Source organism: Channa argus, chromosome 21 (genome assembly GCF_033026475.1).
Source record: "Channa argus isolate prfri chromosome 21, Channa argus male v1.0, whole genome shotgun sequence".
Taxonomy (NCBI): Eukaryota; Metazoa; Chordata; class Actinopteri; order Anabantiformes; family Channidae; genus Channa; species Channa argus.
In genome coordinates, this window is record NC_090217.1 from 2,759,205 (window position 1) to 2,781,920 (window position 22,716).

Sequence of the window (22,716 nt, forward strand, 5' to 3'; positions counted from 1 at the left end):
TCCGCTATGGCGACTCTGACCTCACAGGATAAACCGAACGGACAGAAAGAAAACTGTGTACATCAGATCAGTAATCTTGTGGGCTTGATGCTGCCAGGTTCACAAATAAACGAAGAAGAAGAAAAATGTGTTTTCCACGGAGATTTAAAATCCAAGAACCGGTGTTTTGGATCCTGGAGGTGTGAAGAGGGGGATTAGGAAAAGGGGGAGGAGGAAAAGGAGGAGCTGCAGATGAAGGAACAGGAGGGGTCCGCTGCCTCTGTGTCTAGAGGAGAGGAGCGGCCGCCATGTTAACCAAGAAGCCCGGAGCCTCGGTTCTTCCGACGGGTGAGCATTGCTTCTGTAGCCGGCCGGAGGGCCCCTGAGCCCGGCCCGTGTGGTGCAGACACATCGCTGATTGTCGCCTCTGTCTAACGTGTAAACAGTGTAAAGTTAGGGGAGGAACCACAGCAGCGAAGCTCAAGGCTCCGCCAGCAGACTAAATGCAAGACATTGGGGTTTTTTTCTGCCTCCATTCAATTAACTGTCATGTCCCCAAAAACGGGGGACAGGGGCCCAGATGTGGTCTGAATGGAGAAAGTAGTGAACCCGATGGAGAACAGTTCGAATACAAGCGGCTTTTCCCCGTTTTCTTTACCTGTGTGTCTGGTTATTTTTAGCTAACGTTAGCTAACCGAGCGAGGAGGAGTGACAGCAGCAGGAGGAACAGGATTGTCGGTGTGTTCCTCTTCTTTCTGTCCCGGTTCATTTGTCATGTCTCAGCGTGTGAAGCCTCTCTAACGGCCCTACAGTTGTGGTTGCTGCCCAGAAGCTGTTTATCGGTGTTTCGCAGCTGAACGTGAGTGTGTGTGTGTGTGTGTGTGTGTGTGTGTAATGCTAACTAGATAAGGTATCCGGTGGTGTTTGGTGTGTGTGTTTGTGGTTGCTGGGTATTTTGTGGCCTCCAGCTCCACGGACAGAAATACAGCTTCAGTTCAGCCAGAGGTCACACGCTTCCTTTTTAGCATTTTATTTTCAGTATGAGGAGTCTTTCTATCATCTGTCGCTGGATGACATTTGAATAACCTGGCAATGCGCATCCAGGACTGTTAAAGGTGGCATTAAAGTAGCTTGGTGTTAGCCTGGCTTGGTTATTTACAGCTTTCTAAACTGCTAATGTCTATTTAAACCGTTAGCAGACGGCTTCTTCGAGGTTTCTAGGATGGTGACACGTACTTCCACGATGTAAATGTGTAACGTTTTTCTGGTTAGCAACTGACCCCGAACTTGGCTGGCAGAGCCTTTTAGAGCAGCAGCTTTCGGCTTGGCCCTTCAGGGGTCGCCACAGCGGAACGTGTTCCACATGTGGATTTGGCATGATGCCCTTCCTGCCCCAATGTGGCCCTTGGTGGCTGGGCGGGGCCACACCTGGTGGGATGGGATCCCTAACCCACTGCTCCACCACTGAGCCATCAGTCCCCCGCCACTGGCCTGTTAGAAGTGTGAAAGGAATAGTTTAGTTTGGGAATAGTTGCACCATCAGACAGCGTGGGGTCAATTCATAGGTTGGATTGTTTTACTGTAAAATGTGTACATACTAAAACTATGTCCCGCTATAAATCCTCTTTTTGATTGTATTGATTCAACTGAAGTCTCTGATGCTGTTTTGCATTACACCATTGTTTTGCTGGTCAGTTTCTGCTCTGTTCCTGTGCATGTATCAGTGAGGCTTATTCGCAAAAACCCCTCACTGTATAATGCAGTACAGCTGAGAAGCAGCAGACACTAACAGCCTCCAAACTAAAAAGTGGGTGTTGTCTGATCACCAGATTCAAGGAATGCTTATAAAACATTTGTTATTATCTGATTAGTGTGTAATTAGTGTGTACCACCATAGTTTTAAAATGAACCAAAAGTATTTTTCAAACTCTCCTGAAAACCTAAAAGACCTCTAATGCTGTTTCACAGTGTTTCAGCAAAGCATCTCTCCCAATCAGTCAGTCAGCCTATGCAAACGTCATATATCTCCATAATAAACGCATAATTAACATGGATCTTTGCAAGTAAGTGGAGAAACGGGCTCAAGAACATCACCTTTGTCCGTCAAACAAAGATCATCATCATATGAGGAGAGATGCATCAGTCAATGCAGACAGTGTCTGATCTCACATCAGCTGCCAGTTTTGCTCCTAAAGAGCAACAGATTGATGCATGTAACATGAAACTGTTCTCTGAGTTCTTTGTTACATTTAGAGCTACAAGCTACTATTTATGTAGTTTGGACTCTTAATACATGCAGGTCTGTGGCAGTAGGAGGTCTACCCACAATTACAATGATATACTTATTTTGTTGGTGCTGCATTGACCATGTGTTATCTGACCAGTCCTGTCAAACGTTTAATTGAAATGAGCTGCAGAGCTTAGTTTTAACACTGTAAAGCCACATAACAGGGCTCCGTGCTTTGCAACACATTGAAATTTCTATAAAAATCTTGCTGATAAAAGTATTTAACACATTTTAGCTTAACAAATTTGGCCTCTTAAACAGGTTTGTAAAAGTAACAGATTATTTGATAAGATCACTTGACACCGGTTAAATGTTCCTTCAACACGTTTAGTGCAGTAACTGTAGTTAGGAAACGGACTCACGTTATGTAGCCGGATGGCTACATTTCGCACAGCAGCGTTAACATGTAAACACAAATTTAGTTACATATAAACTCCGTGCCTGTAATGTTCTCACGAATGGTTGTGAAAAAGACCGGTTGTGACTGAAGTGTGCGTCATATTAATAAATGGTGGAAGCTTTGTGGAGGGTTAGTGTGCAGTTATGTGTTACATGTCACCAAGACCATCTGAGATCACAGTCTCCACTTTGAGGTGTGTGTTGATCACTTTAGATCATAGCTTCCATTAGTACTTTTGCCTTATTCGAGCCAAACATGGATATTTCTAACTATCTGTGTGTGTTGTAACTTTTAGACCACAGTAGGCCTCGTCTGTCTGCAGCCTCTTTTTTTTGCCGTCTGTATTCACCATGTTGGTGGTTTTATAAGCAGTTCATTAGTGGTTAGAATTTAGTTTGTGCTGCTCCAGGCTGCGTTTTCAGCTCTATTCCATTGTGTGTCCTACGTTCATGCTATAAACCAAACACCGTGAAGTACACACTCCATACACCATTGTTGACAACACAGTACAACAACACAGTTGTTTGCTGTTGTACAGTTTTTAGTTACTGTTTGTTTTCTGAGTTGGTTGCAGATCTCATGTTTGCTTCAAATCATCTCAGTCCAGTTTCTGGATTTCTCTGTTTATTGTTTACTCCCGAGAAGAAGGAATCTACAAATGTTTGTCCTGTTTTCACAGTCTTTGCTTCAAAAACCACTAACAGAATTATTCATAAGAAAATGATGCTGGATTCAGAAACAATCAAATGCTATAAAATCCCAATTAGTTTGATCTCACACATAGCTGCAACTCTTTCGGTGCCAGTTAGTTTCTAGGTTTATCAATTGAATTGTTTTGTTTCGTTAATTGTTACAGTTTTATTGATCATCTAATCATTTACTATTTGCTGCTGCTCTACACACAAACTGACTGAACAGGCTTTGATAGTATCCCAGCTGTGGCAGCTCCTACATTCCCCTTGAGCTTTGCACGTTTTCAATCGAAACCAGCTCAAAATTTCAAAAAGACCAAATACTTTTTCAGAGAGGAGAAGCTACACTGTCGTAGCAGATATTTGATTCCTAGTTTTAAACTAAGTGCTGGGCAGATGAAGACGAGAATCTTTTGCCGTTGGATTTCTACTATCTCTGAACTTTACCGAGTGGTTTGTTCACCTATCATCTCTATTGGTTTGTGCGCTGCCGAGTGTCCCACTACTGCATGTACTCAGGCCTGTTGCAGATTTTCCTACTCGCCCTGTCGAGCAGCATGCCGAACATGCTCGCTGTAGCTCTTGTATTTCCAGCTCAGTGTCAAGTTCAGTTTGAGCACCCCGCTGTTCCTCCCCGCTCACACGCATCTGTCAGCCTTGCGGCAACGAATACCGTCGCTGCTTCCAGCCATACATCATTATCAGTAGCAGTGTTTACTTTGGAGCAGTGTCTACAGCAGGAAACTCCAGGGCCAGTGAGGAAAACTGGATATTTGGGGCGGATGTTATTAGCCTTTAACCAAAATAACATTATAGCAATCTGAAATTGGCTGATTTTTCTTTCCAAAACGCAACATATTGAAACATTTCTCTTAAGATTTGTTCAAGCTTGTACATTAGAATTGCGATAATACTTTGTAATTAAAAAATGTTCGACAGAATGTGTAAAAGACGCGGTAAAGAAGATGAAAGCAATGTTTGAACAGTATATCAGTAATTCTGAACATAAGCTGCTGTAATTGAATAGATGTTAGAAGAATAAAGACAATTAAAAATGCACATTCATCAGAGACATGTTGAACTTGAATGTTAAATAGACCTTAAGACTAGAGTTAGAGCTGAAATTATTAATAACTAAATATAATTTGATCTGGTTAAAACTTAGAGAGGCAGAAAATCTGAGAAGCTTGAAACACAGAGTTGTGACTGTTGCTTTAATGAAACAATTAATCAAACATGTCAGTCACCTTTTATTCTAATCAACATTCCAGAACTAAAAATAAGGGGAATATCATCAGATCGTGTGCTTAGAAACCTGTGTATTGATATTTATCAGAATATATAGAAATATTGATTTTCCCGGTCAACAGCAGGATTACAGTGAAGCAGTACATTACACGCCTCTTTCACAGGGTCTGCGGGTTTGGATTGAGTTTGTTGTGCAATATTAAGGCAACGGTGGATGTTAGAGGCTGTATATTATGTGCCAGTGTTAGTACAACAGGTTCGGGGGGTTTGTGTGTGTGTGTGTGTCTGAGTTGTCCTCATTAGTAGGATTAGAGTGCAGGTTCAGATTAGAGGCAGAGAGCAGGAACGGAGACCATCTGTCTGCCTTAACCTGCTGGATGGTGGCCTGTGAGGGTCTGCTCTGTGTCTGTCCATATTCATTCACGCCACTGCTTTGATATCTGTATTCTTTTCATAAAAGCATTAAAGCTGCATCCAATGATTATTCTGCAGAGCAATTTCTCCATTCAGTGGATAAATGTTTCTCAGAGCCACAGATCTGTTTCATGTTTTCATGCTTATTTGTATGATGTGTGAAAATCTGATAAGGTTTAAGGTCATATTTCTGCACAAACAGAGAAAATTCGAACTGGTTCACAAATGTTCAAGAGCCACTGTCACTGCTTTAGCTGTGCTACTTTCAAAGAGGGTAAATCTGCTGAGGGAGTTTCTCAAGAAAATACTGTATGATTCCAGCTTTTTAAATGTTTCAGATGCTGGGAAATTATTCAGAAGCATTCACAGTAATTATATCCTAATCTTAATAATAATAATTATGTTTTTATAAGGTACCTAACTAGTTTGCCCATACTTTCAGCTAGAAACACACGTTCAGCTTATAAAGGACATTATTGCTTAAATATGGCTTTTTGACTGCTTTTATACTTTTTAAGATTTGTATACTTTTTTAAATTTGATGACATCATTGATTGCATCATCAATGACGCCACGTAATTGCCTTTGAATATTTGCCTAAGTCTGACTGGCTTTGAAGTTTGCCTAACCAATGTACATAAGGAGGCAACATTTCACTTCAGCATAAACAAATGCTTTTTCTATTTTAATGTATGTCGTTTCTAAATCACTGATTCTTTATATCAGCAAAACCTGAGAGCGATGTTACCTCTTGAAGCTCCTTGGTGCATATAGGTATTGGTCCAGCGTGACCTCTGACCTCTTTATGTTGTCATGTGGTTATTAAAAGAGAAGACGATGAGAAACAGACCAGATGAGAGAGAGAGACGCAGAAAGAGAGGTAAGCAGTGCCTTGAGGATTATCAGGCTATATTTAAATCTTCATCCTCTTCATCCTGAATCAACCTTCTAGACCTAGACTGGACTGGATCGTTTTAGCCTGGGTCAGACCGGTTGAAGCCAGTCTAACGCTGTTAATTAACAAATCCTGGATACTTTTTTATTCCTGTTGCTGATTATCACATTTTAAACAGAGTTCTTGTCTGAGAAGGCTTTTCAGCTGCTGGCCTAGCAGTGACAAATGCCTTCATGCGCAGACCGTAGTTATGATCGGCCGTTCAGGAGATTTCTGACAGCAATAAGAAAATGCTAACTAAATGCTTCCATTGCTGCATATATTTTGGTTTTAGTCATTATTTTAGGGTAAAGATCTACGACGGCTCCTTCTCCTTGATGGAGCACTGATCCACTTTATCATAGCTGGTTTTATATCTTTTATATTTTGTCACTTTTATCACAGTGCAGCATTTGTATATGAGAGTGAAAAAGAAAATGTGATTTCATGCCACCTGGGTTTCAATATTTGGAAATCTCTGATGAGAGCAAATTTCTTATCACTCAGCAAAGAGTGGTACAAAACATTCAGGCAGCCGCGGCTTCTCTTGATGTGCAGTTGATAAATGTATCCCTCACTCCTACTAACTTCTATTTTCATAATTGACTAGTTGTTTCGTCCATAAAATGTCAGAACTAATGTAACTCTATTTTCCTGCAGTACTTTGTTCCCATGTCTGGGATCTCTGGTGCTTAAAGGCACTGCACATCTGAAGCACTACATCTGTAATAAAGTTGCAGTGGTGGGTATACCACAAGAAAACAATGTCAATGTCTCAATAACATGTCCCATGATGTCAAAATGTGATGAAGGACTGTTTAAAAAACAAATTGTCATTGAACCAGAACATTTAGTGGTGATCCATGAATTACGTTGTGATTTTTGTGGTTAATCACCTTGTTGGAGAACAGCATGTTACGCAATAAGTACTGAAACACTGAACAGTTGGACATGTGCATTCAAAAGTTTAGAGAACCTCGAATTAAGTTCACTTGTGAAGGTTATAGTACAAGATTTCACGATTATCCCAAACTTTTTGTGAGTAGTGTAAGTTAATTCAGTTATTTTAAATGTAGGTTTTTATCAATGTGTAAAGTGCTTAAATCCAATTTGGTTAGTTCATCCTCTGCTGTCACACAAACAGCAGCTGTCAGCTGTTGACGTTTCCTTGGAAACGCCTGCACGTGTGTTGGCTTAGCCAGTCAACGAACTGGAGTAATGGCACCCTGAGCAGGTGAAGACAACAAAATGAAACCAAAAAAGGGTAGTGTTAGCACAGTCCTATGGACACGTCTCTTTTTAGACACGGCGTGACGTTAAAAGATAGTAAAGCACTGTGTTTGCGTAGAGGCCTTAGAGTTAGCTATGTGTTAGCTAACACTACTGTGTAATGGATGATGTGGTGTTGATAACGCTCAGAACGTGGATTATCTGTTTTGTTCAGAGCCCAGTATGAATTACTGTGGGTTGGTCTTTGCTGTTTTTGCTGCTTCTGCTATTCTTTATAATCTAATATATAAAAGACAAACAGCCTTGCTAGAGATGGTTTCTCTATATTGCACACATAGCGCTAGTTACTAGGGAACAGCAGAAAAATGATAAATCTGTTCTGTCTTGTGTTTATGCAGGAAAAGACATCAAGCAGTCGTGAACTATTCAGAACGCCTAAAGATTAAATAATTATTTTTTTGCTTGGCCCTTATCAAAGTTTTAGTCTGTCCTTGCTTAAAAAAAGGTATTTATCTACTCATGATAATAGCTGCTGCTGATAATGAAACTCCTTATGGGTTGAAATTTGGCACAGAGCTTTTAAACAAAAGCAGGATAAAAACATTGGTCTGAACAATTATTAATCTGAATCTATGTCACAATTTAACACAACTCGGTTTTCAGATGGTAAAGCTGCACTTTGAGCTGAAAAAGAAACTGCAGCTCCTTTTGCCTGATGTGGGCTGATGTCATGTGATATTTGATATGTCGAAGCGAGACAGCAATACATGGGGTCCTCTGAAAGGTTGTTACTATGTCAAGAAGTGTGATATCACTCATTAGCGTGAGCTGAAACCATGAGAACAGGTCTGCAAAGCATTTCATGGTTCCAGTTTCTTATTGTGCTGAGCTAGGCTAAACATGTCACTGGGTGTAACTGAACACTCAGAGATGATGATTCCATCTCTGATTTCTTCTAAATCAGAAGAAGACAAATGATGAAACCTTCTTTCTCTCTTTGTCGTACCATGTCTTTCAAGGCAAAGCGGGCGAGCCAGTCTACTCTCCTGGTCACAGCGGCTCTCAAACAACATCACCCGTCACCCTGCCGCCTCTTCGAAACAGCCACAACTCCCTGACGGTACACACATTCTCTTGTTACTAAAATAGCTATTTTACAAAAATGTATTTCTTCAAATGCATATCAAGCTTCAAAAATGAGCCATGATGAAATAACTTAAGGACTTTGTTGAATAGTGTTTGAAGAAAATGTAGACAATACTGTGCCAGTGTCCTGGATCAGCTGCTTTTATTTTGGACGTTATCAGTAGGCAAATAAAGTCAAAATCGTCTGATAAACATCATAAAACCACTCATCTGTCATATGGTAATTTAAATGTTAACAAGACAGATTCTGTGTTTAATTCTCAATCATTGTTCTTGAATTTAATTCATTCATTATTTTCTGGACATGTTTTCTTCTTTTTTGGACCCGATCAGTTTGGCGAAGCATCGCGTTTTGTTTTATGACATAGTTTATAAATGAAACCCAACACTGTCACTGTTTTAGAGGGAAAACTCCGTAAATGTGTTTTGGAAAATTAAAAGGGCAGACAAATCCGAGTGCTGACCCTGGGGTTACGCGGTCATCCAGGGTGACAAACCTGAGGTAGTATAAGTACAATTGGACTGCAGTTTTCATTCACTTACGCGAAACCCGTCTGAATGCGCTCTCGTTTCGCGTAAGTGAATTTCGCACGAATAAAGACATAAATGAAACCTTGCTGTAGGTGGCTGGAGTTTGTCTAGCATTCTGCAGTTAGCTGTGTAGCCTGGACAGCAGATCGGTGGAACAGTCAGCAGCTAATAATAGCCTTCTGCTACAGGATGCTTTGAACAGCTGATTGGTTTATAGGCTGGTGTGAAGGACAAACATACAGGACTAATAGTATAGAGCACAGATGCAGTATTTATTCACTTGATTACCTTCAGAGGAGTATCATTGTATCATTATTCAACCTTTTTAATCATTTTAACTATTAGCATTGTCATCATAAAGTATAAAACGAACTTCCAGGGAAACTGATCAAAGTCCTATTATCAATTAGTAAAAGCCATATGAGTCAGGCAAGTATTTATTGGGTCAGACTTTACAGCTTCGGGAACATCAGTAGTATTAGCAGTACAAGTAATAGTTGCAGTGTCAGTTGTACTAATATTAACAGTAGTGAGAGCTACAGCATTTTCACATCAGGTTTCCCCTCAGGTAACTGGTGGTAAATGGTTGTAAAAACCGATAAGAATTTGATTTTCCCGTCATTGTCACACGCTGATTAGATTATTTACAGCAAAGATAGGATACCGACCAATCACCAGCTGAATCAGAAACGTGTCTTATTATCAATGTTAGAACATAACGCTGTTCAATCAACTCACTTATCTGAGATGTGACCTGCTCATTTTTCTCTGCAGCATGATAAGATAAATGTATTTAATACAAGTGTGCTAGTTTCTTCAGACGCCACCATGAAAACAAAATTTGCAGCCGTGTTGGTTCTGATGAGACGCTGATAGTGTGTTCATTAAAAATATTTAGAAAACCCCACTATTATATTAGTATTACTTGTACCATAAAACCTGGACCACTCCTTCTTGCCTAAGACAAAATTCTAAAGATGAGAAAAATCATAAACTTAAATTGCTCCTGCATGCTACTTATTGTATCTGTTTTTTTGACTCGTGCCTCATGAGGCCCAGTGTTTTGTTGCTTCTATATTTTGTCAGTTTTAATACCCCACTCCTGAAGGAATTATTATAATAGGACTTATTCAGCAAATTATGCTTGAACTATTACAGTGAAGCTTCAAATGTATGTCTAATTTTACACTGTAGACTAATTCAAAGTTGTTTATCTCTGCACTCACGTTGCTAATTGTTATGGCACTGAATACATGTATCTGACACCAGTGATGCCCATCTGAGCTAATGCTAGTAGCTGCTGTCTAGCTGTTGACTGTCACATGATTAACAGTCCAGTGCATTTAACTGCAATTGCTCAGCAGTTAAATGCCTCCTTCTTTTGCAAACCTCTGCTTGCAAAACTGCAACACTTGAACTGTGGTAAATATGTCAAAACCCATTTGTCGGCCTGAACGTGGATTTATAAATCTGCCAATTATGCACAATCCTAAAAGTATCAGTCTACAAAACAGTTTTAAAGTACGCCTTTACCAAAATTACCCAAATATTTTAATATGTCGTATAAATCGCTTGTACTGCCACCTTAGAATGAAGCTTGGCCTGTTCTCCATGTGCTCAAATGTTTTATTGGGTGTGTCAAGGTGTTGCCAGGTAAAGGAGGTGTCAACAGAATCAAACGCTTTGTTCTCATATGTCACTGTTGCTACTGACAACACACACACACAAGCCTGACTGTGTTGTTCCAGTTTCATGTCTCAATTACTTTCTGTTTTGTTTTTTTTTTAAACACCACAATGTCCTCAGCGGCTAAATTGCAGGAACACACACAGATACACATTACTAATTAATGTAGTGTTGTGTTTAAAAGCAGGTCTTTGAACTTTGACAGTGGACTGAAACCAAATGCTCCTCTGTTATCTGAAAGAACCCAGGTGCACTGGTCACTACAGCAACAAGGAGTGAGTCGATGAGCGAGAGATGGCCACAAAATGGAGAGAGCGAGTGAGGCACTGTCCAGTAATCTGTTATTGTAATCTATTAGACTGTATATAGACTGTATGGGTCCTTCAGTTGAGTAAGTAAGAAAGCTTTATTTCTATAGCACTTTTCACAGATGAAATCACAAAGTGCTTTACATGCTGCAGTGATATAGAAAGAAATAACACAGAGACAAAGAAAAGCTAAAAGCTCAGTCAACTAGCCTGTCTAAAGAGTGTCTTCAGCTGTTTTTTGAAACCATCAACAGATTCAGCCACATGCTGTGACAGGGGCAGGGGATTCCAGAGTTTGGGGGCTACAGCCTGAAAAGACAGGTCCCCTAAGTTTTCAAACGGGTTTTGGGGACCATCAGGATGGTCTGACTTGAGGAATGGAGAGCACGAGTGGCAGAGTACAGGGTCAAGAGGTCTGCGATGTACTGAGGAGCCTGTCCGTGTAGTGCTCTAAATGTTAGCACTAAAACATTTTTAGCAATTCTGGACTTGACAGGCAGCCAGTGAAAACAAAACCTGTTCTAGAGGTTTCTGTTTAAAGCCTCGCTGCAACATTTTGAACAATTGGGAGTCGATTTAAAGTCTCTGATTAGAACAAAAGTTTGTTGTGTCAAAACAAAATAGTTTCCACATTGTGAAACCAACTTGTATAATTTTTACAAGCAATCTTTCTTGTTGTAACAACATACCAGTTTTATCTTGTGATTAAACCTCCTTTTATTCCTACTAGTGTTGAAACCACCAGGCTGTGGTTGTTCACATTTTAGCACCATTAAAGGTCAAAGATCAAAGGCTTTCAGCTTGTCCCTTCAGGGGTCACCACAGCGGAACGTGTTGATTTGGCATATGTTTCTAAACCCTTCCTGTTGCAACCTTCCCTTTTTTCTTATTGTTTGGGCCTGCGACTGGCACCAGGGAGGCCCTAGGTGGATACGTGGGGCCACACCTGGCGGCCTTCTGCATCCCAACCCAATGCTCTACCAATGAGCCACCAGGCCCCTTTGGCGCCATTAAAAGTCAGTTATTTTTGCAGTGGACCCAGTAAGACAACAGTTAAACAAAACTACTTAAAAATTCAATGAGTCTCATGCAAATTCTGCAGTTAACAGTTTTTTTTCTATGATTATGGTTATTTATTAGCAATAGACGTAAGACATGATGATATCTTCCAGGTGTGTCAGTCACATTGACTCTAAAAAATTTTCAGATTTGATTGAATTATGACTTGAGAAGCAGGCAGATTTGGGTTCAAATACCTGCCATGTGGTTCTATAGGTTTTAAAGTAAATTTATTGACTGATGCTGCAACTGCTGACTGCATTGGTGGCAAACCAGTGGGCAATAGTTAACTTCCATTTATTTTTAGAAGACCTGAATTCATCTGTCATGCAGTACATGTACCTCCCTGTATGTTATGAACTCATTTTAAATAGTTAACAACAGATACAATCGAGACTATACTAAGGCTGATCTGTGCCTCTTTGTAGGGAGGCTCTAAAGCCACCATGATGGACGCCGTCCAGCTGTCATCACAGTCACAGGTCAGCGTCACCCAGCTGTACGAGGAGAACACCAACAAGCGTCCAGTCCTGACCTCCCAGCCCAACGGCCTGGCTCCGCTCAGCTCCTCGCGACCGGGCCTGCCGCTGCCGGATCGCCAGAGCTCAGCGTCGGATTCCACCCCACACTGCCGTCAGGGCAGCGCCACCTCCAACAAGTCGACAGACAGCAAGCCAAAGGTCACCCACATGTCCCCGGAGCAGGCCATGAAGCAGTTTATGTCCAAAATGTCGTCGTTCGAGCACCACGAAATTTTTAGCTTCTCCGAGAGTGAGTGGGTCGTCTGATCAGTTCATGATAATTATATTAAACAAATGATCTTTGGTTTTTGAGGTCAATTGAGATTGACCCAAATTTTTAATAAATGACTGGGTTAATAACCATGATCAATAGCAGTAATATGAAAGATGAAGTTCAATTTTGTACCTTGCTGTTTCTCACTTCGTCTCTCTTCAGTTTTTTTTGTTGGTCCGAATGCTAAGAAGAGGTCGGGAGTTATGGGTGGAGCAAACAACGGCAGCTATGACGACGATCAGGGATCCTACATTCACGTCCCACATGACCACATCGCCTACCGCTATGAGGTCCTGAAGGTCATCGGCAAGGGTAGCTTCGGACAGGTATGACTGGAAATGCTTTTGCTGTCACTTTATGCTACATTAACGCTGTACTACAAGTACTAATGATTGGTGGTACTAGTATTACTAAGTTCTGGGCTGCAATGCATATCTGAAAACAGCTTTTGTCTCCTGTCAGCTCCAACTTCCAATCAGCATTATTGGCCATGTGAGCAACAAGTAAATTGAAATACGAACAAGGGTCTTTAGACACTTAGTTTTACTGAAGAAATCTCTACAATTCAGGGCCCAAACATTAGCTAATAATATATTGGAACGACTTCATTTTATTTTGTGCCAATATAATTAACAGTGGCTACAGTTAAAATTGTAGCCAACGTTTTAACCCCACGCAACTGGCCAGTCACTCTGGAAGTTTTCTATTTACAATCCTGTGATTAACAGATAAACTATAGAGCTGGAACTAATAACTTACATCAAAATTATTACTCCATGTTAGAAGCTCTTTACTGTTGTGTTCTTTTCTAATGATAGGATGTGCTTTGAAGTCAGGTGGATAGTAAGACAATCAGAGCATCGTGTTTGTCCTCCTGCAGGTGGTGAAAGCCTTCGACCACAAGACACAGAACCATGTGGCTCTGAAGATGGTCCGAAATGAAAAGCGCTTTCACCGGCAGGCGGCAGAGGAGATCCGCATCCTGGAGCACCTGAGGAAGCAGGACAAGGACTCCAGCATGAACGTCATTCACATGCTAGAGAACTTCACCTTCCGGAACCATATCTGTATGACTTTCGAACTGCTCAGTATGAACCTGTACGAGCTTATCAAGAAGAACAAATTCCAGGGCTTCAGCCTCCCGCTGGTCAGGAAGTTTGCCCACTCCATCCTACAGTGTCTGGACTTGCTGCACAAGAACCGCATTATTCATTGTGACCTCAAACCCGAGAACATTTTACTTAAGCAGCAAGGACGAAGTGGCATTAAGGTAAGACAACAAAACTTGTAATCTTCTGTTTCAAGTAGCAAGGGCTTGTTAACCTACTTTTTGTGTCTCGCTTCTTGACTGCAGGTCATAGATTTTGGCTCTAGCTGTTATGAACATCAGAGAGTTTACACCTACATCCAGTCCAGGTTCTATCGAGCACCAGAGGTCATTCTGGGTAAGGTCAAAAACATGGATGGAAACGTAAAGAAACTGTTTGTCACTTAGTTACCATGAGCTACCGTGTATCCACAATGTGTTCACAGCACTTAACTTTTATCACATTTTGTTATGTTACAGACTGATATCAAAATGGAATAAATTCATCATTTTCCTCAAAGTTCTAATACCCCTTAATGACAACATGAAAGAAGTTTGTTTTAAATCTTTGCAAATTTATTAAAAATAAAAAACAAAACAAAAAATCACATGTACGTAAATATTCACCGGCTTTGCTTCATCGTTTGTTGAAGCACCTTTAGCACCAATTACAGACTCAAGTCTTTTTGAGTATGATGCTTCAAGCTTGGAACCTATTTTGGGGCAGTACATCTCATTCTTTCCAGCACCTCTCAAGCTCCAGCAGGTTGGATGGGGAGCGTCGGTGCACAGCCATTTTTAGATCCTTCCAGACATGTTCAGTCAGGTTCAAGTCTGGGCTCTCGGCCATTCAAGGACATTTACTTAGTTTGATGATGAACCAGTGTGCGCCAGTGTATGGCCCAGAGCGCTCTGCAACAGGTTTTTATCAGGGGCGTCTCTGTACATTGCTGCATTCATCTTTCCCTCGATCCCGCCTAGTCTCCCAGTTCCTGCCTCTGAAAAACATCCCCACAGCCTGATGCTGCCACCACCATGCTTTACTGTAGGGATGCTGTTGGTCAGGTGGTGAGCGGTGCCTGGTTTCCTCCAGACGTGACACTTGGCTTTCAGGCCAAAGAGTTCAATCTTTGTTTCATCAGACCAGAGAATTTTGTTTCTCATGTTTTTTTTTTTGTTTGTTTGTTTTGGTGTTTTATACATTTGCAAAGATTTCTAACAAACTTTTTCTTTGTCATTATGAGGTCCCAGTGCAATAAAAAGTAACATGAACATGAACCCTGGGTTAGCTAAGGACAAGGAAAGAGATGTTTTCTAGCTAATTTGAAAAAAGCAGTAAACATTCCAAACACAACATTGAAGCCTTAAAAAAATGCAGTTAATGATAGGAGAGCCCACACAAAGTCACCACACTGTCCAGCTTGCCAGGAATATAGCAGCCACAGCAAGTCACGGAAAGATTCATTAGAAATGTCGTGCCCCAAAAATGAGAGAGAGGTGACAGCAAAAGCTCATCTTGGCAAGATTAAAGTCTAGAAATTATATTTCTTAGAGAAACGCATTTTGAATGAACAATCTCTCTTTCAGGCTCCAGGTATGGAATGCCTATCGACATGTGGTCTCTGGGTTGCATTCTGGCGGAGCTGCTGACCGGTTATCCACTGCTGCCGGGGGAAGATGAAGCCGACCAGCTGGCCTGCATCATTGAACTGCTGGGCATGCCCAGCCAGAAGCTCCTTGACGCTTCCAAGAGAGCCAAGAACTTTGTTTCATCCAAAGGCTACCCTCGGTACTGCACCGTCACCACGCTGCCTGACGGCACCACTGTGCTGAACGGCGGCCGCTCTCGACGGGGGAAGGTACGTGGCCCACCGGGCAGTAAGGACTGGAGCGCAGCCCTAAAAGGCTGTGATGACCCGCTGTTTCTGGACTTTCTCAAACAGTGTCTAGAGTGGGACCCAGCGCTCAGGATGACTCCTAGCCTGGCGTTACGCCACCCATGGCTGAGACGGAGGCTTCCCAAGCCTCCGATAGGAAGCGTCACGGGGGAGAAAACCTCCTCATCCAAACGGGGCACTACCAATGACAGCGCCATCACCTCCATCTCCAAGCTCGCCCCCTCCTCAAGCACGACATCCTCCTCCTCAAAAACCAGGACTAATTTAGCAGCAATCACTGATGCGAACGGGAACATCCAGCCCAGGACAGTTCTGCCCAAACTGGTCAGCTGAGAGTAAATGCACCCCGCTCGCTGTGGTGGGAGATTAAACCTGCACTCACAAGCAGCCATGAGCAACCAGCTGGAACTGAATAAAACTGGTCTGTCCAGTTTTAAGAGCGTTTGCTTCTTTCATGCTTGTTTTCACAGCGATGTTGGGGTGCACTCAAGTCAGACTGCCATGGAAATCCAGTGTTGCAGGTGTTAAATGTGTAGAAGGGCCAGACTGAGACGTCAGCAGAAAGAAGCTGGATTGATTAATTGAAGCGCGTGCAGACTCCTCAAATTCTCAGTCCTTTCTGAAGAGACCGCATGAGAAGAAGATGGGAAGTGAGCACATATATTTAAATGATGGTGGGAGCAGCTCAGACAATCCTAACACACCACACTATTCTGTAGCTCCAGACACACAACACAACAAAAACATGGTGCTATGGAGGGAACAAGGCTTTTTTGTTATTAGCACAGAATCTGTTGAGCTGAGCTGATACTCGATCAATTTACAGACCAAAAAATACGTTTTCTTCTCCGAGTCTTACAAGTTTATATCTGCAGTGACTTGGCATGTTGGAAGCTGCAAATGCAACAAATTAGCTCGTTGATCTTTATTTCATATCATTATGAAAAAACTCATTTATGCCTCAGTTTGGGGAACATTGGTAATTATTTGTGACGTGAACTCCTACACAATTGTCATGGCCCTAGCTGAATTATGAAGCAGTTTCTGTCTTTCTTAGCTTGATGTTTTTACAGTGAGCTACCATGCTAGCACTGTGCCCGTCAGCTAGCTAAGGATTAACTGTGACAGTGCTGCCTAAGGCCACTTTTCCACTAGCTAGACGTTAGACTAGCAAACTTTCATTCAGCCAGCTGCCTGAAGCTGCCTCACTATTTGCCTTTTTCTGGCAGACCGGTAGCTACCCTAAGCATTTATAGCCATAGCCTGTTAGCTCTCCGCTGCCCAGCCTTACAAAGTACAGACAGAATGACTAAATCTTTTTAACTTGTTAGATTCATAGTTTTAAGAAGTTTTATGTTTCTGAACATTAGCAGAGAAAGTACAGCGGTAAAGAAGAAGAAAAGTTCCAAAAGGTGCGTGTGTTAGCTAGCGCTATTTGGTTTCCTTTTAATCTGAGTATTAGGAAACAAAATGGCTGCTGGAAGAAGCTGTGAAGAGAGGTGAAGGTGAAAGTAGATGGGGGTGGATTTATGGGCAAGTTATGAATCATTTTCCACTCAAAGGGCTTTGAGTTTTTAAAAAAAAAAAGGGGGATTGTAGGAGCCAAGGTCCTGTCTATGATATGGGAAAACTAAATTGTGTCTTTAGAAATAACTGAGGGAGCTGCATTAACTGTATTTGGCCAACGTGAAAAGCTACGACGTCCTTACCAAAGGTCATTATCACATTCTGATTCATAGCAGCATTTTAAGAATAATATTTTAGAAAAAAGTTTTTTAAAATAATTGGGAACAAAAAGATCATTTATTTAAGTTTTATTTATTTAAGAGGTTCAAAAATTCCAGGAAATAATAACTTTCAGACATTTGACACTACAATATTTTTCAATACCTTGCAACATAGAGTAGTATTTGCAAAGAAGTCTCTTTTCCTGCTAGTTGCTTAGAAACAGTGGCTATGGGAATTTCCCGCTTGAAATCATCGTTTGCCTGCAACCCGTCTGAGTTCAACGTGTAAGTGCAAGTGTAATATCAAAGTAGTTGAACGTTTAATCCCTGCACTGATTATGTGCTTTGTGAAGACGTAACTCCAACTAAGGGTAAAAATGTGAGTGCAAGAAATTGCACTGAATTTAGAAGAAAAGCCAAATTGTGGTACTTGCAAAATAACGTCAGCTCTGACACATGATAGTTTAAGGAAAATTAAAGTCTGTTATTCAGAGTTTACTGACACAGAAGGGGCCCAGTCACTCCAGTATGTTCTTGGTGTAAACTTGCTGCAGCATGCGTTGCAATCACCAGTGATTTTGTCATAATTAAATATGTTTCACAGAATGAGAACAAAATTTAATTCTAGATTGAGCTCCAGTAAAGAACATCTTGGCTTGAATATTACACTAAACCAAGATGTAAAACATGAACTATGTTGGACTCTTTTTTTTATTTGCCAAAATTATATTTCATCCACGGAAGGAAAAACAATTACTTATTTAATCTCTATCTATATTTTTGGATGAAAACTAATATTGTATGTCCTTGTAAGTCTAATACCTAGCTTTATTGCTAACTTCTGGTACCATGTTTGATCATAACATCGTACGAAGGAAATACTTCGCCAGCATTATCTGGTGTAACTGGGCCCAAATGCTATCAGATAATATGATGGCGGTTGCACAATACACTATAGAATTGAAACAAAATATCAGATGAGAAGAAATAATGGGTAGCTGAGCAGTAATTCAGTCAAACTGGCTGGTAATTTACTCATCAAAGGTCAGTATTGTGCGACTGGGGAGGGCTGTTAGAAGATGCGTTTTATTTATTTACCACACTTAAATATTTATTAATCTACATATACATTATAATGTGCAGTTCATATCGTATACTTGAATATGTGTGTCAGGTGTAGAAAGTGTATATGTGCAATGTCGACATTACAAGAGGTTTTTTTTTTTTATTTTAACTTTAAGCTTGTTCCCTCACGCAAACACATATATAAACATACAACTGCATCTGAACTCACTCTGAAAATGGAGTCATACCGAGATGAGAATAAAGAGGAGGAGGACGAGGAAGATCGCAGGATACATTGGTTGTGTGCACAGCCAGTCTGGCAAATGTGTTGTAATGTAGCGCACGAGAATTGGACAACAAAGAAGAAACTCCCCATGTAAAAACACACAGACACTACCTGCTCCGCCCGTCTCAGGGGAAGCTCTGCCCCCCCCCTCCCAACTGAAGTAAGGAGGCAGAAAAAGAAGTGGGGGGGGTGGTCCTCTTTGATGTTTTTGTTTTGTTGTTTTCTAAAGATATGATTGCTTGATTGGTTGATGGTTTTTAATTTTTTAATGTTTTTTTTGTGAGATGGAGTGCTGAGAGTTGTAACTTTGTGCCTTCAGTATCTCACCGCCATGTCTCACCCAACACACACACACACACACACACACACACACACACGTTAGTGATGTCAGAGCAACAATCACTAGTTGTGGTGCAACTTGTGTTGTCATAGTGCCGTGATGACATTTGGCAGCCAGTATTTTTGTTGCCCTGGATAGAGTCTGTCAGACATGGGCCTGTTTCAGACATGTACTCAAGACGTTGTAAGGAGACTTCTGCCTCGGACAATGTCCAGAGTGGCCTTTTATGCATGTCAATCCCAAGTCATAAGCGTCCTCAGGGGTGAAAATCCGCTCTGGGCCGTGCTACTAATATAAAAAAAAAAAAAAAAAAAAGACTCATTCACTCAACTACCACGGCAGTGGAGTGATACAAACGTCATTAACACGGCCACTCGATCGCTTTTAAAACATTCGGGACAGAGCAGCATAACATTGCACTAGGGGGCTCCTGGGATATAATCCAGATAAGTCTGCAGCGTTTTTGTTCACACATACACCAACTAAAAACGTCAGGATAATGTCAGAATTCCACTGCATGTCTGAAAGGGGCTATAACTGCCCCTGAAGCTGCCATCGATCAAAAGCATTAAATCCAGTCATTGATAAAAGTACGTTTTTAAATTAGGACTGAATAAAATACTTGATTGCAAGGCTGGAACTAATCATTTTCATTATTTATTGCATATTTTCACAATTATTTAATTTTTTTATGTCACAAAGTGGCAAAAATATTTGTTTAGCCACAGCCCAAAGTACCACCTTTAGTTTAGAAACAAGAATGAAGGAATATAATTATGATTATGAAATGGTTTCAGATTCTTTATTCGACACATTTAGTGATAAAACTGCAAATTTAATGAATGAAGGATTTGGAAGCAGATAAATTGTTTACAATAATTTATTATACTGAAAACAATATTAAGTCTTGTTTATTTGAAGGATACAATACAAATGTCCCAAGTCCGATTTAGTTCATAATCCACACTATATGCAAAAGTAGAGGCTAAAATAACATTTTGGGTTCTCTGTGATACAGTGTATTTGCAGGATGTTGGACATTTTTTCCTTTTGCTCAGAAATGGGCTGCCATAGCGCCATACAGAGCTAGCTAAATTGGCTAAAGCACCAACCATAAATTGTAGCTTTAAACTGATTAGCACTGATGCCTACACACATTGTGTGCGTGTGTTGATGTGAGGTGGATTGTATAACATGGCTGCACAATGTACAGACACATATCAGCCAAATGTTGTCACTCGTCGCCTTAAGAATAACGGGCGATTCTTGCTGGCAACAGGGCTAAGCTAACACTAGCCGATTACCTGCTAGCATCCAGCTGCTAGCTGCTGCACTGATGTTTGTTTTACCTACAGTGATGCTAACACTAGCCTACTACCAAGTGACTGCTAGTAGCACATAGCCAGTTTTTAATTGCTAGCTACAGTTGTGTTGAGTTCCTCAGAGAGGAGCTTTAACAAGATGTTAGCATTAACATTAACGTGGTTTTAATGCATTCTTTTTTTTTCACGTTGGTACCTCAGATTGCGCAGTTTTGATTATTACCGTTGTCATTTGTTGTGACTAACACCCAGGGCATTTGGTTGAAACTACCAAAGTGCATTCCTTTTTGAAGCTAGCTGAGAACTAGCTGATCAAGCAGACGGATCAGCAGTACGATGGAGAACAGAAAGGAAGTTGCTATAGGGGCAATTAGAAAAGCAGCAGCTGCCTTTCAGACAATAAGAGAAACAGTGTTTTGTTTTAAAAGGAGAGTCATATTAATAGGCTGTAGTAACACGGCAACAAGAAGTCTGGTTTAAATGACCCTCTGGTAGCATTCAGAATAAAAAAGGATGAAAGCAGCTGGAGCCTAGCTAACCTGCTAGCTCATTGCCCTGCTAGTCAGTTAGCATACTAGCGCCGAAGCCATTTAGCTTTTATTTGAAGGATTCTGCAGCTGGAGGTTAGCCGCCGTAAGCGTGAAGCTGCATTTCTGTGATGTTTGCCACCTGGGTTTTTTGTGGATTTATTTTGTAAATAATGTGGAAATATGTCTGATTAATACATTTTAGGGGTTGAATGTGCTGCTGTGCCACACTGCAGCTAGTTTTACAACGTACTGTATCTACTGTACAGAACACAGAAGTTGACACTTTTCTAGTGAGCCTTTGTTAAATTTTATTGTGGTGGAAAAATATTAATAAAAGTTTTATTGTTCATCTTTATGTGTTTCTTTATGTGTTCCTTCAATAAGTCGTCGTCTTCTTTTCCTTTGGGCTGTTCCCTTTCAGGAGTCGCCACAGTGAATCATGTGACTCCATCTAACTCTGTCCTCTGCATCCTCTTCTCTCTCACTACATCCATAAATCTCCTCTTTATTCTTCCTCTAGACCTCCTGCCTGGCAGCTCCAACCTCCTACCTGTCTCCCTGATCACATTAGCTGTAGTGGTCCAGTCTTCCAGAAGCACCTCCAAACCACCCAGAGTCTGTCTCAGCTCCTCCCTGGAAACTACACAACATTCTTCCTTTTTCATCTTCCACCACTTTATCCTCTGCTTTGCTTTCGTCCTCTTCATCTTCCTCACCACCATCCTGTGTTGTCTGGCTACATTTTACTCATCTAACTCACTCCAGAATTTCTCCTTCTCTTCTAACTCACATCCTACCTGTGGATCATAACCACTAACAACAATTTCCAGCTTCAGACTCATCAACCTGTCTGATTCTTTTTTCACCTCTAGAACATTCCTCACAAACTCCATTTCTCCTCCTATCTGACCCATGGTAGAACAACTTGAACCCTGCTCCTAAGCTTCTAGCCTTGCTACCTTTCCACCTGGTCTGGACACACAGTAAGTCCACCTTCCTTCTCTGCATCATGTCACCAACTCACTAACCTTCCCTGTCATAGTCCCAACATTCAGTCCTACATTCTTAGCTTTCCTCTTCTGTCTCTGCCCATGAACACACCTTCCTCCTCTTCTTATTTGACCAACAGTGGCACGATTTTCAACGGTTGTAGGTCAACAGCACCAGTGCCAAGCTAATCGGACTATTATGTTAGCTTTTCACGTTACATCAAAATGCTGTAGCTCAGTCGGTAAGGCAGACATCCACGGACCACAGACTCAGTGGTTTGATCCCCAGTCCCTGCTGCACGTTGAAGTGTCCCTGGGACACTAAACCCCAGCACTTTTGCATTGGGTCCAAGCCCGGTAGAAATTGGGGAGGGTTGCGTCAGGAAGGGCATCCGGCGTGAAAACTGTGCCAAATCAACATGCGGACAATGATCTGCTGTGGCGACCCTGAACTCACGGGATAAGAAAAAAAAATAATACATTTTTTTTTTTTTAAAGGGTTTTATTTAAGATGTTATGAATCTTTCAAATCCAGTATCATGAGTTCCTCTTTAAATATTTGTTCAGATAATAAGATGTTTGATTTTCAGAAAAAGTTAAACTGGTAAACTGTGCAAATATTTGGCACCTAGTTATCAAAAATACTGTATATCTAACTTTCTAAATGATTTTCAAAAAGTTTTTAAATTGATATTTAACAATATTTAAAGCTATAGGAATATCATCAAAAAATGAATTTTATTTTTGTGGAGAAACCAGGGTT

General features: G+C 41.0%; 1 protein-coding gene across 4 annotated transcripts; it reads left to right on the forward strand.

Annotated features, from left to right (window-relative positions):
• The first annotated feature begins 203 nt into the window (after positions 1–203).
• dyrk2 (dual-specificity tyrosine-(Y)-phosphorylation regulated kinase 2) lies at positions 204–21,319 on the forward strand. Of its 4 annotated transcripts, none has more exons than XM_067489564.1 (7): positions 204–327; positions 8,204–8,304; positions 12,343–12,685; positions 12,872–13,035; positions 13,590–13,979; positions 14,064–14,154; positions 15,384–21,319. In XM_067489564.1, the coding sequence occupies exons 1-7, from the start codon at positions 288–290 to the stop codon at positions 16,025–16,027; spliced, it is 1,773 nt and encodes a 590-aa protein (XP_067345665.1). In that variant the 5' UTR covers positions 204–287; the 3' UTR covers positions 16,028–21,319. The 4 variants fall into 4 exon arrangements, with proteins under 4 accessions (XP_067345665.1, XP_067345668.1, XP_067345666.1 ...); XM_067489565.1 differs by lacking the exon at positions 204–327 and adding an exon at positions 352–717; XM_067489566.1 differs by lacking the exon at positions 204–327 and adding an exon at positions 729–838.
• The last annotated feature ends 1,397 nt before the right edge of the window (positions 21,320–22,716 follow it).

What these genes read in the sequence shown, in the direction of transcription:
- dyrk2 (XM_067489564.1), top strand. Translation starts at nt 288, where the DNA reads ATGTTAACCAAGAAGCCCGGAGCCTCGGTTCTTCCGACGG. An exon ending in AAGGACGAAGTGGCATTAAG is followed by an intron (nt 13,980 to 14,063) that starts GTAAGACAACAA and finishes TCTTGACTGCAG; the next exon opens with GTCATAGATTTTGGCTCTAG. An exon ending in AGCACCAGAGGTCATTCTGG is followed by an intron (nt 14,155 to 15,383) that starts GTAAGGTCAAAA and finishes TCTCTCTTTCAG; the next exon opens with GCTCCAGGTATGGAATGCCT.